Here is a 19,241-nt window from a genome sequence, read left to right as displayed (position 1 = left end):
GTGCTCTGTGTTACAGCTGCTGCTTCAAACTACAGCATATGGCTACAAATCATCCCACAGTGCTTTCAACTAAGCAGGTCTCTCTGTAGCTGTATTCCCTCCCAACCTGCCACAGAACAGAATGAGTGACTTTGTTGTACTTCAGGCTGGTCTGGCAGAGGGAGAGAGAGTGCTGCTGGTCTGCCAGGCTGACAATATTCAGCCAATTCTTCAGTAAAACCTTTGACTCGGTGATGAAAATGACATCAGTTTTTTGGCAGATGTAGAGGGCTGAATTTCCTCAAACTTTCTGCAACTCAAAAAAGGATCTGATGGACAACTTACACCACGAAATAATTAAGATTGAACTGAAATTATGCTTTTGGATGCAGATTAAACCTGGAGCAGTGTTCCAGTAATTAAACATACAGATACAACCATGCAGGCTTTAAGTATCCTCTCATCTGTATTATGGTAAGAAGGCATGAGTCGGGTCTGACAGCATCCTCACTGCTTTGGACCCAATATTCCATCGCTAGTTTGGTGTCTTCTTTTGGAAATTGATAAATGGATTTATTTGATGTATTTAAGGATGATCAACATCTTGCTTTTGGGTTAAACTTCAGTACTTTTAACCTTCTGTACAGGCTCTGATCCTCTGCTAGGAAGAGGATCAGCACTTTCTGGCTGCTCTGAAGTCTGGGCTGAAGATGAAAGTGACCGTCTTTTAGCTGTCAGGGCCCCCGGGTGCTCGCTTGAAAAAAGATCCTCTGGCTGTCCTCCTTAAAGTCACACTGCCAAAAACCAAAACGCCCTTTTTCTTCGTTTCATTTACACGACTTTAATTCATGTAATTATTCTATTTAAACAGCAAGTGTTACAAACAATACCGCTATTCATTTTTATAGATAATGTTTATGGACTGGTGTGATTCCTGGACAAACAAAGAGGTCAACATACCAGCTCAGTCTCATTCGCACTGATCGTGATGCTCTGCTCTTCTCTGATCACATGTAGAGCTGACCTGAATCATCCTCTTTGTCTTTGTCTGTCCGTTGGCTGTTTGTCTCTCTCGCTCTCTCTTTAGACACAAAATATACATTCATAGAAAAAGTCATGGGTGTTGAAAATCCTGGAGAACAGCAGGAAGAGTGGTAAGAAAGTCACATGGGTCAGCAGACAGGAAATGCTAACAAGGTAGCTTGGCGTCTCGGCTCCGACCTCATCACTCCTCGCAGATTTATTTAACATGTAGAAACTTGAGGAGTGATGAGATCATATGTTAAACCCTCCTAGCCGGAGGCTGCAGGTGGAAGCTGGGGGGGTGGTGGGACTGAAAGTATGAGCGCAGTACTGGTGCAGCGGTGGCAAAGACAGAGCAGAGGTTGAGACTGGAAATCTTGCAGCTTAAACAGCCTGCCACATTAGGAGGACGTGTTTGTCAGGTGATTGTTGAGAATGACGCATGTCAAGTGTGAAATCACTGCAGCTCGAGTTGCCTGCCTGAACTAGCTCACAGGCATCGCTCCATTAAGACTACCTAACAAATGAATTTTCCGTCAAACTCAGATTTAAGGAAACATTAAAATGATCAGCAATTACACACAGACAGCCTGGAAGATTTAGCGACATTCAGGCTAACTAACCCTATAACCTTACAGAACTGCAAATGCTTTACAATTTTAACCATGTGTCTGTTTTATTAGGATTTACATATTTATTATTGCTAACTTGACCACAGAGCCCATTACCTGCAGTCTTGGGATTATGCGTCACAAAGTAATCCGTTGGAGTACTCAGATTACTTTTTTGTTATTTAGTAACTTTCTCATAAACAGTAATCTGTTACTGAAAAATAAATCACCGTGTTTCTCTTTTCCTTTTGTCGCCACAGAAACAGAAACTCCCTGAAGCTCTGTTTCTGTTTCTCTCCTCCTTCTTGGCAGGTAGCTGCGCACCAGCAGAAGGTGAACACAGCTGTGTCAGTGCGCATGTGTAGCGAGCTAATTTAGCTAGCGAGCTGTCAGAGAGGACAGCGTTTACTTTGTGGAAATATTCACATTATTCTGAATGTTTGGGCGAAAGGGACGAGAACAACATGACGGTGAAATGTAAGCTGTGTCTGGAGGAGAAGTGCTTGTCAGCTGTGAACAGCTCGACTTCAAATGTGAAGAAGCATCTGCAGCTAAACACAGCTCCACAACACTGGTGGGACTAAGAGCCTGTGTTGTATTGTTGTCATGGAAACAGCTGTGCCTAATACTGTATGCCTCTGCCCAGGTCACTGTCAGACTGTTAGCATCATAAAGAGCTGTAAAGGTTATACTGCGTCTGTCAGTCCTGTTATCAGGCTACAGAGTTACAGATTATGGGCGGTAAACGAGGCTCTGCAGCGACGGTAGAGTCGATACATTCAAAGGTAGACGTACAGCAGGCTACACGCCGTCCTGACAATACAACACACGTGTATAAAATTGCAAAGGGGGTTTAATTTTTCGTAACGCAAAAGTAATCTGACGTGTTACTTTTCTCAGGAGGTAACGCAGAAACGTTAAGAGGTACGTTACCCAGCACTGATTACCTGCAAATCTGACCCTAAAGCACACCTAGATGATCTGAATAGGAAGTGTAAGGCCACTGAGACAGGGCAACATTTTAAAAAGAAAAAGTTCTAGAAAGGCCAAACGTCCATCATCCACGCTATGATACTTCTCTCTCTTCACCAGGGCATTCTGCTCTTCACTGACTACCAGGCCTCCACCTTTGATATGTCGAGGCTTCCCTGCCTCAGGTTCGAGGCCATGGACCACTTTGCAAAGTGCTTCCTAATCCTGCGGCTGGAGGGCAGCCAAGTGGAGGGGGGTCTGCACATCGCAGAGGGGGACAGCAGGGGCTGGAGGGCAGTGCGTGTGGACTTGGTGTCGCCACCCATGGATCGCTATGCCTTTGCTCTGCTGGGCTGGACCGGCTCCAGGGTATGAAGGATTACACACTGGCAGACAGTGAGCAGTAGCTGCAGGACTCCATGGGTCGAAAAAATGTTGGAGTTACTGTGTTTCATGAGCAATCGTTCTTCTTGTGTGTGTGCCAACAGCATGCTACAGGATGTTGCTCGGACACAAGATCAAGGTCAAGGTCCAGCTAGTCTTTATTTTGCCAAAAAGGGATTAGATTCATAGCCTGCTCTGTGGATATATGTGGAGATGACCTAAAGATACAAAGTCAGCTGAAAGTGTACGATTATCTATAAAAAATATCTGTGATATCGGGTAAACAGACCCCTTTTGAAGCCATTAGCAGGTATTCAGTTCTTCAGGGGGAAGAAATACCTAGAAGGATCACTTTTTCCTTTCAGTGTCATAAAAACAGACAAACAGATATTTACTTTCACTTTATTGACTCTTTTCTTCCACAGCAGTTTGAGAGAGACCTGAGGCGGTACGCTCGAATGGAGCGGCGGATGCTTCTGGACAACCACGCCCTGTACGACAAAACCAAGGTATGAAGTGCAACATTAGATGCACAAACACTGCAACTGCCTTCTTCACATCAATCTGATTATTTATCGTATTATACTAAACAAGAGACACTGTATTGTACGCCAACATTGCTCTTTGCTCCAGAGTAAAATATAACCGCTGACTGCTTAACTGCGGATATATTTGAACATTCATACTGATAATTATGGACATAGAGACAGTTTCTGTGGTCAATTTGAATTTTCTGTTGCAACATACTCCAATCTTAGTTTTTGCAGCAGATATAGGGGAGACAAAAACACAGAAAAACCTATAGAAACAGCTGAAACCACTTCTGCAGCGTAACCCACTTCTCTGTTTTCTGTCCCGTTGCTAAATATGTCCCAGACCCGGCAGCACCTTACAACCACCAAACAGAAGAAGAGTATTCATTTATTTAGCTTAAAACGTGTTCGGAATTCGGAAAGAGGCCTCAAAAGTGAGCTGAGACTCACTTACAAGGTGGCACTGTAGCTCCCGTACCACTGCAGGCACACAGTATTATGATGTGTGTGAAATTGCCAAATAACCAAAAGGCATACTGTTATATGCATAGCTTTAATTCACCAATTCCTGTGGCTGTGAGAGGCTTTCCTGTCTGCTTGTATTCACCACAGTTAATTAGAGGCCTTTCAGTTTGTGGAGTTTGGAGTTTCTTTTTTTACTTCTGAACCGAGGCAGCTGCTTGTGTTTCGGGCTGGACAATCCAGCAACTAAATACATGCATGTCAAGTACACACAATGATTCGTCCCAATGTATTCTGAGTGGCCTTGAAGTCAAACTGAACTGCCTTTTCATTTTTTTACTCTTGCATTGATCTCAGACTACATGAGATGAACTTGCTAAAAGTCGTGCTGCCATGTCTACAACTGTCTGTCTTTACGTGTTGCCTTGCAGGTTGTAGTTGCCCTCACTTTCCCGTTTTTAATCTTGCCATCTGAGCTCAGAACAGTCACATTCTCTCACTGCAGCTGATGGACTTGACACTATACCTTTTTAAATTCCTGTACAGTTTTACAGACAGTAGGTGGTCTTAAACACCTCTGAGGGAGGAGACAGGCAAAATGCTTTGTTCCAGTATGTGAAGCTTTAAGACCACAAACTCTTCAGTTGTTCCTAAAGAACACAGAGAGAGAGAGAGCGTCTCCAAGAAATAATTAATACAAGTAAACTGTTTTCATAATTGCACTGTGGTGACAACATAATTGCAGCCTGGATTATGTTTACCGAGTAATTTAAACACTACATTTATGTGTGGCTGGAGCTGCAGGGAAATGGTCGGGGACACTTTGAAAGCACTTTGGTTAATGTTAGTTTAAGATCAAAATCTGGTTAATTATTTATATAAAATCGTATGTCTTATTTCAGTTGTGACTTTTTTCTGTGTTAAAAATAAAGATAAAAAAGTTAAATAATGCAGCAGTCAGAACAGATAAAGATTCGATTGACAGATTGCAAAATTTGGCCAAAAAACAAACAAACAAATGAAATACAACCACTGACTAATAATGGTACATTCAGTTCAGGTACAGGTATGACAATACAACAACTTTTCTTTAATATGTTCATAAAAAAGATTCTTCATTTGTCCCTCAAAATGTGTTAGCAGCAAAGACTTTATATAAGAGGTGGATGTTACCTGTTGGTTTCAAAAGTGAGGCCATCGAGGAAGTGCCTTAAAACTGGATTATTATTAATGGCCAGCAGGGGGCGACTCAACTAGACTCAACTGCAAAAAGATGACAGAATGTTAAGACATCTATGAGAGAATCCTAATCCGTTTATGGTCGCATATATCCAAATATGGATGTCCATTTACTTTAGCATAGGTTTCAGAAATACGAAATACTTTTGGCACATCAGCACGACATTGTCACAAGTATCAGCACTCTTCAAAATAACATACAGGCTGATCGTGGCCTAAAATTACGACTTTATTCTTGTAATCTCTGATTTTTTATTTATCTGCCCTAATACTCAGTCGTGTAAAATAGACGATAAAGAAGACTATATTTAAAGGTTCAGTAGGTAACTTTTTGTCATATTTGCTCAAACTGTCACTTTAAACATGCAGTAGAACATGAGAGAGATAATCATGTTCCTCTGGCTCCTCCTACTGCTCCTAATGGCATTTGCAAGAATCAACCGCTCCCGGTCCACAACAACCAATCATAGCTGAGCAGTCTGTCAGGCTGCTGTCAATCACACGCTGCGCAGCACCACTCCCCTGCGCATGCTCACACGATCAAGCTCAGTTTCTTCAGTGTTCGCAGCATCAGCCGGTTTGTGTCCACAAAGGCTGAAAAACAACCACCAGGAGTGAACAAACTGCCCATCACTCTATTGCCAACTAGGCTTACACTACAAAGACTGTTAGTTAGCCACAGTTCTGCTCAACAGGTAATTACCCCAGCTTCATTTCTGCTGTCTTTGTTTCACATTGCTGAGATGTCTGCGGTTACTGTGACGTTGTGTTACGTTGGTGTTGCAGTCTGGCTAACGTTAGCTTGTTCTCAATGTGGCTACAGTTTAGCGTTGTTTCATGGCGGTGTGGCTGAAAATATCTTTGTGAAGTGCCCAGGCAGTGTGACTGTTTCTGACTTCCTCCTGATAGTTCTGTGTGCCTGTGCTCTCACGGCTAAATGTTCACAACATCAGTGTGTTTCTGCTTAGCTGGCGCTGTTGTTTTTCAGTCTCTGTTAGCAAACTAAGTGCTGCTGGTTTTGCTAAATAGAATTAGCTGTAGATTACCGTTCCTCTGGTTTGATGTGTATCTGCTTCGATAGTGTTGGTGGTGTAATATAACGGCTGCGGTTGTTGTCATTTCATATTTTTACCGGTGTGTCTGCCATGTTGTATACCTGGCTTCTTCAGTTGCCGTGGTTACTAGCCTGGGCGCTCATGACAGCCTCCTCTGCGGGGAGGGCTCTGGAGGCAGGACTGAAGCACTGCGGAGAGAAATTCTGATGCCAAGTCCACTCTCTTCTCCATCTTACCCACTGCAGCTTTAAGGACTTGGCTACTTTGTGCTTGACAAGCCTCTACTATGGTGACCTGTCATCAGGAGGGAAGCATGTTTTGGTAATTATCAAAGAAAAAAATAAAAGTCACCACTCTGTGTGAGCAGGAAGATAGTATTATAGTGATTTTTTTCATTTATAGCACAATGTAGTGCAATCACACACACACACACACACACACACACACAAATAAATGCACGGTATACAAAGCAAATCTTAATGTTTCAATATGTGGAGGCAGGAGCGTGTTAACGTGAAGGTAATTACTCGGGGGAGTTCAAGGTTCATTTCCACATTTCCAGATGAAATAAACATTTTTTTCTTTTCCCTCACACAGTGGTATACCGGCTCACAGACAGGGAGAGAAAATCAATTTATAGCATGCAATTTAATGACCAATTAACTCTTTGCCTGCCTACAATGCAAAGCTAATTAGGTTTTGTTTGAACACCTTGCCTTTGTAGGAATCGTGTTTTTAATTGCTTTCAGAGGAGAAACAGTGGGTAGGTGTGTTTTCATCCAGTGTAGTTCAAAGTGTCATGCAGTGGTGCTAATACACAAGTGTTAAGACGGGCTGTCATAGCCAGTAACTTCTGTCAGAGTCAGACCTTCAGTGGTGCGAAGACATATATTTAGCCATGCAGAGAAGTCATGTTTCACATTTGACATTCAGTTTTGACAACAGGTGTGATGAGCACAGAGGCAGGGCAGGCAGAAGGCAGTGATTTCTACACTATGCATGCAGAGAGCAACATGTCACAGAGTGAAATAATCAATCTGATTTAGCTAACCGTAAATAAACAAGTGAATATTATAACAAGCTTTTGGAAACCAGTGTTCAAAGGTACAGAACGGTGCAAACAGTGAAAACTGTACATGACAATATAAAAACAAGAACCACACAGATTACAAACATTAAAGGACAAACTGCTTATGGAACAGGTGAGTTTTGAACAGCTTTATAACTGGTGATCTGACTGTGGTGAGGGGACACAATATTCCAAAAACATAAAATGAACTTGAATTTGAACATCAATTCTGCATTCTTTAGGTAACCTGTGTACCCCCCCCCCCCAATAAGAAGGGGTTCACGGCCCCCTCTCTCTCCATTCACCTGTTTCTCTTCTCTGCCCTGTTTGCAATGCAGGCCCCAGGGGTTACCACCACATGTGAAAGTTACCCTACAGTTCGCACTCATGTCGGATTCTAAAAGAAAACAAACTTGCATTACTGACAACAAATATATAAAACTACTTTAAATCAATTTGGACTTAAAGCTCCTGTGAGGAACTTTTGGTTTGTGTTGATTTTGGCGCCCCTTGTGGACAAAGCTGTACCTCTTCTCTCTTTGCTGGTTTTTTCCTGTTCATGCTTAAGTGGTGGTTTTGAACAAAAAGTCTCATCCTGTTTTCTTTAACAGTCATATGTATCACTCACTTTAAAATTCTGCCCTAAAAAATGTAAACAAAGGCAACGTGCAGTTAATCACTTTGTCTGACACCTACCCCCCCGCTGGCACTTTCAGGCATTAAAAATAATATAGAAATAATCATCTTGTCTGTTTGCTTTTGTAGCTCGTATAGAGTCATCAGAATTAATTTCAGTCGGTTTCATAACCAGTGAAAAACTCTTCACAGGAGCTTTAATAGACTTTTTTATTCAAGGTCCGACAGCACAACTCGTTCTGAAGGAGACAACACGACTGCTTTACAGACAGAATAATGAAAAATGCAAAAACTTGGGCCAGAATATTCTCACAAATCTGACATTTTTTTCTGGCAAATTAATGACTTTAATCTCTGAATTTTCAAGTTTTTTTCTCTGAATATTAGCCCTAATATGGCCCTAATACACTGTCATAAAAGAGTGAGGTAGTGTATTAGTTGAATTATAGCTGCTGCATTTTGGACCTACTGGAGTTGAGACGCAGAATAGCAACTCAGCGTGGTGAACAGTACAGTAAAATAATGAAGGGGGGGGCGCTGGTTTGGCTCTGTTGGTAGAGCAGGCGCCCCATGTATAGAGGCTACAGTCCTCGTCGCACTGATCGTAGGTTCGACTCCCGGTCTGCCGATCCATTTGGTGCATGTCTTCCCCCACTCTCTGCTCCCCACATTTCCTGTCTCTCTTCGGCTGTCCTATGAATACAGGCAAAAAGCCCAAAAAAAATAATAATAATAATAATGAAGGGGTAGACAAAAATGTTTTCTTTTTGTACCACTTAGAGATTGTTTGTAGGTAAATTACACTGCTAGGTTACTTTAGGCTGCTCTGGAGGCAGGGTCAAGTTGGAAGACGTCGTCATCCAGTCCTTGTCAGGCAAAAACGGAAGGGTTTACTGACATCATTCAAACTGACGGAAAAGTATAGCTGTTTATATCATCTGCGTAACAGTGAAAAAATGCCCCTAAATCAACTAGTAAAGGACAAAAAGGTGAACACAGAGAACGGAATAGGACCAAGGATTGAACCCTGGGGTACACCACATATCAGTCAACAGCGAGGAGACATCTGCTTGTAAACTGAAAACAAAAGCCTTTTTTACACTGTGGTTCCGCCTCAGCGCCTGTTACGCCTCTGTTACCTCCGATGCAGGCTCAGAGGCGGAACGACTTCACCCCCCCCCCACATACTTCCGTAATAATCCCGTCTTGAACTGGCAGGGTACCAAAGGTTAAAGAAAGTACAAAAACTCTTGAACTCTTGTTTGTTGAAATGTCGATTTAGCAGGCCACTTTGTAACATTGCTTCTGCTTTAGTTTTCCACCTCGTGTTGAGCCATTCAGTCCGTCTTTTACAGATCATCCATTGCCGATAGTTTTGCTAATCATTTCTGACTTTTGGTCAAACAAAGTAAGGATTCAAATGATTAGTCATGCTGCAATCTGGGACATTTGGTTTTGTTTCTGTCACTGTTTTCTAGCATGAATGAATTGAAGATTTTTAGCCATGCAAAGAAGTTATTTTCCTCATGTGAAAATCTGTTTCTACAACAGGTGTGATGAGTAGGCACCAATTTTTATATTTTCCATGTAGAGAGCAACAAGTGAGTATTGTGTGATATAATTAGGATTTAGCTCAGTGAAATCTAACAATTGTTTGTTTCCAACAATGGCCCATTCCAAAGATGGCACCGCGGATGGCTGCCTTGGTGTGTTGGTGCGCGTTGTTTTGTCTTGTTTTGTTTGTTAATACAATTTTTTGTCAGAATACACGTAGCTCTTACACCAGAGAAGAGCTCATGAACATCAGGACTACAACTCCATCTGACTTATTCCCCTCTTTCCTTATGCAATCTGTGGAATCATTGGACATTCTGGTCAAAGGTGCCTTCACCTTTGCAGTTTTTTTTTGTATGTTGTACAGCAGCTTGTCTTGCACATTGTCAGCTGTCTTTTATCCACAAAACATTCTGATTTACAGCTATCAGAGAGTGAGATCCACTCCTTTAAGCACCAGTGTGTGAGTGTAAACGTTACAAAAGCTTGACAGGACTCTTCAGATGAAGGACTCAATTATTCAGCCGGGAAAGTTTATACTACTGACAAGATGACAACAGGAATTCCAGGGAACCATCAATCTTTGTGACAGGCTTGTGTTTATCCTATCCCTGCGACTATTCATTGCATCCTGTAAGGCAGCCCCAGCTCATTTCCAATGCATAAGGCAGAGCGGCAATCCACTTGAGTTGCGAGCGGAGCAGGACAAGGGTGTACAGCGTATCAGCGTGCGGATCGACAGGGGAGACACCCTGTCACCGCAATGTCCCGTCAGCCGCTCCCCCTGGGACAGAGGTCAGAGTCTCTGGGATCACTGGGTGGCAGCTTCCTGACAGATATTATACACAAGCAGCCAACTCAGATGGTGTTTATTCAAATGCAAGGGCAGATCCAGGCTTGCTGACAGTGCAGCCATCCGTGTACTGAAGTGGACAGGAGGAAATCACACACACACTCCTTCCTGCAGAAACCCTGCATGCGTTTGTTGAGTTTGATGAGGTAAGACGGTACCTCGAACGATTCTAAGGAAATGAGAAGGCTGAGGAAATGTGACCACAACAGGAGATCTACAGCAGATAACCATCAGCCTGCAGGAGATTTAAAAGTGCAGTGAAACTATTTATGCACAAACACTCACTCACTTCAGCAGCACCATCACTTCACAGGCTAGCTTCAAGGTCAGCAGAATGCTTAACGGGCTACATTCAGACACAACAGAGTGGACTGTTCTTCATTCTCTGCTCCACATCACAGCCGTAATTATCGTAATGAAGATCAATTAACTGTCCCGCTGTCTGTCCTGTCACTGCCTGCACAGTAGCTGACTGTTCCCTCTCTTCGCTGAGGGCAGGAGAGGTGGAAACTTCCCTCTTTTTGACCGCACTCATTGCTGTTAATTGGTTCGACGTATGGCTGAGGACGGCGCGATAATGGCGTTTCATCTTTCTTGTGTCCCTTTTAATTGGCCGGTGGTTTTGGAGACATTCTGCGCTGCTCATGTGACTGGTGTCAAAGAAACAGGGCAGCAATGAGGACTGATGTCTGATTAAAGGGGAGACGTCCAAAGGCAGTCATTTAGAGGACTTTTATCTAGTGGGCTTCAGAGAGGCTCTCAACGGATACAAGCCGGTCTCTGTCTTATTATAAAAAGCTTAAAAAAAGATAAGAGGACCAAACTCACGCTAATGATCTCCTCTCAATTAGGAGCAGGCTCAGGGGAAATCCTGATATCACTGTGGAAGGGGGCTGGACAACTGTCACACAGAAACAAAATGATTCATGCACAATGAACATGTTTCCTTTTTGAAGCATTTCCTGTAATTTATGTGAAAATGATGCCATCTAAACACAGGTGACACCACGGGAACAGCAGTGAAATGGCTGAAAGTGCAGGTTCTGGTCCATAGTGGGCACATAATGCAAACCAATTACTGGGAATGAGCCCACTACACACGGCTTTATGGGTGTCAGGAGATGGGTCCTGACAGCTGGAGTTCCTGGCACTCATAAAGCCACGCATAGCACAATGAACAGACTATAACCTGGGTGGAGAATATGAGCTGAGAAGCACAGTTCCCAGGTACTTGAGAGGAAATATGGTGATGCTAAGCTAAGTTTGTTTTTGCCTCTGCCATTTTCCTCCTGCTGCTAAAAACTTGAAACAAGCAGGATGATAGACGACCAAGCTTTCAGTCCGAGGGAGGAAAAAGAGATCACAAACTGAATATCCACTTTGAGTTTTCACTGTTTTGCCAGCCTGCTCACACTCCCAGCTCATCATACGGCAGGTTTGTCTTTAAAGCTTCCTCAGGCTTATCGTTTTGATTTGGTGTTAAAGTCAGGTGACATGATAGTAGGAGTGTGGAGGTCCACTCGGGGTGGCTGTTGAGATGATGGATGGTTCAAACAAACACAGGATTTTCGTGTAAGAGACCAGGGTTCAAAACAAACAGTTTTGGTGCTTCAGCATAACCAGTAAACAAAACTGTGAACTATGTGGTGATAATGGTTGCAAGTCCAAAATCTGTGAACTGTACGTCACGATTCTGGAAAAACACAAAAATAAAGGACCCAGATGCAGACTGAGTTTATTTCAACACAAGGCAAACAAAGGCTGACTTGTAACTGAGTCCAGAGGGGCGTACTATGAAGCAAGATAAGTAGCCGTGTCTGTTGAGCCTAAACCCGGGGGTTTCCGTGTCACGAAGCTGGCTCTCCTTTAACCTGGCTAAATCACCCTGGTAACTTACTCTGCAAAGCTAACCTGGTCGGGAGCAGGTTATGTTCAGAGTTTGGGCTTTAAATCGGCTGTAAGGCGCTGCCCTGTCATTAGTAAAGCCCTGACGACGTTCTCCGCAGGTAATATAGATCCTCAGCTGAGGTAATGTGTGTAAGGAAACTTCTGGAACGTAACCTGATAACTTTTTATATAACGTGATCATCATGACTCCTCATTTAAACAGTCTGACTGAAGCAGACAGCTGGCGATCACTCCTTTTTGTTCAGAAGAAGCGTCAAATGACACGCCCCTTTTTCTGTGAGCATGCTCAGAGCCTGAAGCAGAACGCCTGAGTTAACAGAGAAAGTTCAGAAGCACCTTCGTGATACCTGTGATCTCTAATTGGTGCTTGAGGCTTTGTTGAGCCAGCTTACACAAAGAAAGCCTGGGGATGTTGAACATGCTTCAAAGTATACCTCTCAGGTAAATCCAACTAAAAGTCCAACTTAAAAACAAACAACAAATAAACACACAAAAGTCCAGGAATCAAACTTAACTAATCCACAGGGAAAAATCAGAGGCGCTAAGGGGTAGAAAAGAGTTTCACAAAAGGGTTCACGGGAACAGACAACGAACTGGCACAGAGACAGGAGGAGACTAAATACACTGGGGAGGAGAGGCTAATCAGACACAGGTGAGACAATCAAGGCGCAGGTGAAAACAATACGGACAGGGCACAGCAGACAAGGCAGGAAGTAGATCTGGTTCAAATGGCTCCTCTGGAAACATAAAATTGTTCAAATAAAGAAGCCACAGATTCATTCAGGTTTCTGTGGAGTTGGTCAGCGCAGCCCAAACTGAATCCTGGTTTATTACAACCACACAATCCTTTGCACCCCGGTGTGATTGATACGGCTGCACCTCCACTGTCAGGTTTTGGGTTGGAACACCCTGCCAGCGATAAATGACATCCAGGCGTCCTCTGAAAACACTCTGCTGACTTGTAATGCCACAGGCACTCACGCCCAGCACCAGTATCTGCCCCCACAGGTGAATTTTAACTGAAGTGCAGGTCTGAGGGAGGGGTGTCGGCTGGGGGAGAGGGCAGAGGGAGGGAGGGAGGGAGGCGGATCCAAGTGTGTGTGTGTGCGTGCGTGTGTGTGTCCTCTGCTGTAAGTCTGAAGGTTCGTGATAATTAATATGTGTCGTGGGTTTGATGAATGAGGACAGGTGGAGGATTTCATCATGCCTAGACAGACTGACTCCCTCCCCGAGCAGGAGGGATCCGTGACCTGCCCAACACCTCCAAAAACACACCCCTCTATGTGTGGCAGGATCTACCCTTGAAACTCTGCGTGTGCGTGTGTGTGTGTGTATGTGTGTGTGTGTGGCTCAGGTGTTCCCAGGTTGCTAACCAAAGTACACCTGTTCAAAATGTGTTCATGTAAATGTAATTCATTGTCATTTGTTCGGCCTGTTTATGCGCACTTTCACATAGTGTGAACATAAAGTGCGTAACACACTGGGTGAGAGTGTGTGTGTGTCAGTACAGGGTAATTACTCTCTGTCATGTGTAGGAGTGTGATTAATGAGGTTCTGGTCAAAAGGCTGTGAGCAGAGATGTCCTGGCTTTGGTCCTGAAGCTCGGTTACTGATATGAGAGGACCGTTCATATTCTTTTCACCTGACACACCTCCGGCTGCACAGCACACACTCTCATGAAGCCACGTGATATCCAACGTACAGCATTTCACCTGCTTAATATCAGTTATGAACAATAATAAAATGTAGATCAAATAAAAAAATCTACCATGTAAAGGCATAATTTAAAATGCCTTTACATGGTAGATTTTTTTATCTAAAGTGTAATAGCAACCATAAACAATAAAAACTTAATACTGGTAATAAAGCACTTTTCTTATACCAGTTTAAGCAATTCACAACTAGATAAAAAAAAGAACTATACTAAATATAAAGAAATAAAAACAAAGATAAAATATTTTTTAAAGAATGTTTTAAAAAGATGTTTACAGTAAAAGCAGTGATACATTTAGCAAACCAGATTTAAGCAGGTCACCATGTCCAGAGTTTGAACTGCAAAAGCCTTATAAGACCTAAGACGGCGCCCCGGCTTGTAGGGGATTAAAAGATGCTTGGCCTACTCATGTAAAGAATGAAAGTCAACAATAACAATTTACATTTAAAGCAAACGTGGTGTAAAACAGGCACACTTTGGTTACGTTTGAAAAACCAAAACTACTAAGAATCATGGTTAAGGTTTAAATTGGTAGTTACCAATGACTGTATAGAATGATGGACGACGTCTCCACCTCCTCTCGCTGTACAAAGCTGAAGCCAAAGTCCCCCCGGAGCAAGCGCTGCCATCTTCTGCATTTGTCTCCAGAGTGTGTGCAGTAGGGATCGGCTGGTGGAGCCGCAGTATTGACGTCCCGTCCCTTCCTCTACCCTAAACACATCTTTACCTTGTGTCCTTGCCGTGTTGGAGCCCTCAGGTGTCCTTGGCGTGTTGGAGCCCTCAGGCGGGCTCAGTCTGCAGCAGAACAGCTTCTTGCTTCTTGTCTTCTGAAGCAGATATTCACGCTTATGGAAAGTTCAATGACTGTAGTGTTAGTGTTAGTCACGTCTCCTCTCGCCATTCCTCCTCTACTCTGCTACTCGGGAACAGAACGCTGCAGGAGCCCCATTTGTCAACAGAGCTGTCAATCACGAGGCCACACCCCCTTTTTATAACATCAAATAACTCATTAAAAGTAAACTTGCAAGAAAAATGAACACTGTGACATAAATCAGCATGATAAGAACTAACTATAATGACAGAAATCATGTCTGAGAAAAATGTATTTGACGTGTGTTTTGATTTTATAGTTTGACTCATGTCCCATCTGTTAACATGGAGGAGGCGGGCTTTATGACCTATACTGCAGCCAGTCAGCAGGGGGCGATAGAGAGGGTTTGGCTTCACTTTAAGGGAGCTGTCATGTCGGCCATCTTATTTAACAGTCTATGGTAGTAACATACTAATGATAGTAACATAACTATTCGACGTATGTTCATTAAGTAACAAACCTACTTTAATGTTAATTGCAGAATTTAAATGTTCTTAGTTCAATGTTCCAGCAGGACTGTTTCCAAGTGTAAAACTGTGTTAAAGAAAAGTCTGTCAGAGCTCCACATTTCTTTAAACATCTTCACCCGTAACTAAATGAACACATCTGAACTCCCAATTTTCCTGAACAATCATAAAATGTTTAATTTAAAAGTGATGTGAAGCGGTGATATCTCTCTGTGTCTGTCCACGGGGGTAACAGCAGAATTAAATTTGAAGCTCACTGTCAAATTACGATATCTCGGATGTAGAGTGCTCTCACAGCTCTTTGGACCCCCCACCCTCCTCCACCCTCCGAGCAGTGGATGAGTGGACAATAACAGGGCAATTGCACTGGGCTTTGGGGAGCGGTGGTTTTCGAGCGCTCCCCCCGGCTGGCTGTGTTTGCAGTAGAAGGAGGCCCCTCCTCAGCGAGCAGAGCGAGGTTTAATTTAGCGGATGGTGGCACAGGGACCCTCAGGGCGTCACATACTGTAAGACACGCACACACCTGATCATATACGTTGTGACAGACAAGTGAGCCGAGGTGGGTGCGGCCCCCCGTCCTCTGAACACGCTGGTGGCAGGCTGGGAGAGCTGGGAAATGTGCCGTTTCTAAATGGAGCGGTGTGTGGTGTTGGTGGGGGGAGGCTGTTCTCTTACCATTCACATTTCTAAACGTTTCCTCTTGACCTTGGTGGCTGGGCTGTTCTTCTGAATTTTAATTAACAGAGGTGGATGAATAGACCTGACTTTGCTGTGTTTGAAGGCAGAGGGATGCACTGTGATGTTATTTTTTCTTCCTCAAGGTCAGAAGTTGATCTGGTTCAGTCAGCGCTCAGTGTGATGCTGTTAGCTCCAACGCTAATCGATGTAAGTCTCCTTCATACAAATCTGTTAGGCGGAGTTCGTTTTGAGAACCCAGGTGCAGAACACAGGCTGAGGCAGGAAATAGATTCAATGAAGTATTTATTGAAGATACTTAATAAGTTTGTCATGGCTGGGGGAATGTAGGGATGAGCCGTGAGCCGGGGAGTGGAGCAGAGCAAGGCATGTAGGCAGGCAGGGGCTGGAGGTCCACGTGATGGCTGATCCAGGTGGTGTCCAGAAAGGTACAGGAGTGGAAGAGAGGCAGGAGATGGGCTGAGCACAACTGCAGGCAAAAGAAAACAGGTATAAATAAATGATGAAACAGGCAAGATAATAATCAAAAGATAATCACAAGACTAACTGAGGTAACAGAGTCTAGGATCTGGCGGCGTGGTGGAGTTGAAGCCCAGGCGTTATAGCAGAGTTGATGAAGACGGTTTGCAGCTGCAGCCCAGCCCCTGCACACTTGATGCCACTCCTGTAATCAAGCACGCAGACAGAGAGAGAAAGAGAGACTACTGGCTAGGATGAGGTAGAGGGCATGACAAAATCCATCTACAGATACAAATTCTGTTTGAAGAGACATTCGTCACGTGACGCTTGCAACTGTAGACTTTTGAATGAAACAGCACCGCAGGACAGTCTCAAAAGAATCCGCACACATTGGTGGAGATTCATGAATATATTTCTTTTTAAAAAATACTAAAATGAGGTACAAACTGTGATATACGAGTTGTAAATTAGAGGCACAGATACAAATTCTGTTTTATGAGACATGAATCAGATTGTGCGGATACAGATACAGAGTTACAGAAACAAATCACACTGCATTTATTGTGCATTGTGTTTTACGACTTACAACGACTTTACCACTTACGACTTTACTGTTTTAAGAGTTAGGAATACTTAGGAGACTGTTTTATTCCCATAGAAAGTGCAGCGGCTAGCACTTCACTTTTCTGAAGACGTCACTGTCTGTGCTTGTTTTTTTTTTTCCCGGTCCTCGTTTTCTGATGAGTGATAATGGTGACGATAGCGGTAACACTCCACGCGCTACACTGAGACAGCTCTATGTCAAAGCCAATGCGGAATGATCCAGCTAGTCTTACTTGCTCTTCACGATGGAACCAGAGAACACAGAGGAGGCACTTTTACAGATGAGACTGGCCGAGAGAGAGGCAGGGAAAAACTTCTGTGTTTGTTTGGTGAGTTGTTTTGTTCACTTATTTGTTTAGCGCGAGCTTTCCTGGCGGTAGGGTACAATAGTGCTCTTTAGCGAGAGTCAAGTTGGATTATTCTGGGTTGGTTTTCACCTCTCTCTTTCTCTCTGTCAATTTGAGACGTTAAACTGAAAACTCAACCACGCAGTTAATGCTTCTTTTAAAAAGGGGGAAGAGATACACTTATATCGCTGTAGCCATTCAAAGTGTTGTGATTTTACTGAAAGAAGCAGAACATTGTGCTGTCGAGGAAAAGGAACGCACAGGACCAATTTGGACTTGTTACCCAGATGCCGTCAGGTTCGGGCTGAAGGCATATATGTTGTGCCTTTTTATCTTGTCTGTTTTATTGTTCCAAATGAACTTAAACATTTTCCTTTCCCAACATTTAAAGGAGGATGCTTCTAGGTAGGGAGGTGCCGGGTCATTTCACTGCGTGTTCTTCTTTTTCATAGGAAATGTATCCGAGGAGGACGTGATGTAGGTAACAAAGTGTATTGTTTCCTTTGTATTACACAGGTACAAACAACATGTAGCATTTCATTACGCTCACTAAGTGGATTACAAGTTGATGCATTGTCACTGTTTATTAAAGTTGCAGAAGGAGTGTTTCAGGAACATTACAGTGGTAATCGCTCCACTGGCTGTTTTATTTTAAGGAACAAAAATTGATTTTAGTTTGTTTTCTTTCCTCTTGGCTTCCTTTGCTCTGAGGAGAGTGTATTTTATTAAAGGCTGCTTGTGGCTTGTTAGTGGTTGATTTGGCACTCAGTATTGGATTGTTTCTCTTTTGCTTTCAGCCCTCATTTAGCCACAGAAATTGGTTTAGAGTTTGCAGTATAGAGTATAAATAAAGTCTTAACATACAAATGCAGCCTGAGTCTCATTCACACCTTCAACCTCTGTTGGTCGATAAGAAGTGTGTGTTTAAAACACACAGATATATTGTGAATGAATGTGTTCAGGCGTGCAGGTCACCTTAGGCTGCACAGTTTGCAAAATTAGGTGACAGAACGGGAGAATAAATCAGAACCAGAAAATTAAAATTGTCAACATTGTTGGCAAAATCGATGACATAATTAGTCGCCAACAAACTTAAGTGTCGATAATGAGTCGTTACGTAATCACACATGTTGTTCATGCTGTGCACGGACATGACATTGTTTTCTGCAGCTGAGTTGCTGATAGGTGAGCCGTCTCGCCTCCTTACTCTCTGCTGAGAGTTGTTCATGCAAAAACAGTGCCCGGCCAAATCAGCAGCAGAATGTACTAAAAGACATATTTTAGCACACGCTTAAAATAACTATACCAACTAATTTAAAGCTGAGAGCTAAATAAGAGCCATTAAGTCATTGTGTAATCCATTATCCGATCAGTCGATTAACCGTTTCAATAATCGATGACTAGTCGGCTATAAAAATAGTTGTTAGCTGCAGCCCTAAATCAAAATAGAGCAAATACTGTAAAATCATAAAAGCAGACACTGACTGCAGAACTAGCCAATGACAGAATCACCCAGTGCTGTTTTTGTTTGCAACCGTCTACATTGAGAACTGTGTGCTGTAGAATGACTGTAAAACTTGTGTTCCACATGGATGAAATATAATACATGTAATCTAATGTAATGCAATAACAAAAGGGGGTTTCTGATTTAATGAAACACTGAGAATTAAGGGGAACATGAGAACAAAATAGTTGTTTTCAAAGACAACAAACCTTAAAAATCTGAAAGTTTTACACAGCTGGAATCAATAAATCCAAAAGTAATTTATAGCATCCATCACTGCTCAGAGGGCAAAAGTGAAACTC

General features: G+C 43.0%; 1 protein-coding gene across 1 annotated transcript in view; it reads left to right on the top strand.

Moving 5' to 3' along the window:
* The window catches only part of dntt (deoxynucleotidyltransferase, terminal), a 108,475-nt gene that overhangs the window by 64,561 nt on the left and 24,673 nt on the right, over positions 1-19,241 (top strand). Inside the window, exons 9-10 of the mRNA XM_069659129.1 lie at positions 2,706-2,954; positions 3,395-3,478. Coding sequence (XP_069515230.1) covers positions 2,706-2,954; positions 3,395-3,478 — 333 coding nt within the window. The remainder of the gene's footprint in view (positions 1-2,705; positions 2,955-3,394; positions 3,479-19,241) is intronic.

The sequence above is a fragment of the Semicossyphus pulcher genome, unplaced genomic scaffold, assembly GCF_022749685.1.
Source record: "Semicossyphus pulcher isolate SPU_LCO1_2020_fin unplaced genomic scaffold, fSemPul1.0.p SCAF_12, whole genome shotgun sequence".
Classification (NCBI taxonomy): Eukaryota; Metazoa; Chordata; class Actinopteri; order Labriformes; family Labridae; genus Semicossyphus; species Semicossyphus pulcher.
The sequence above is the reverse complement of the archived record's forward strand: the minus strand, read 5'-3'. Positions and strand labels throughout refer to the sequence as shown.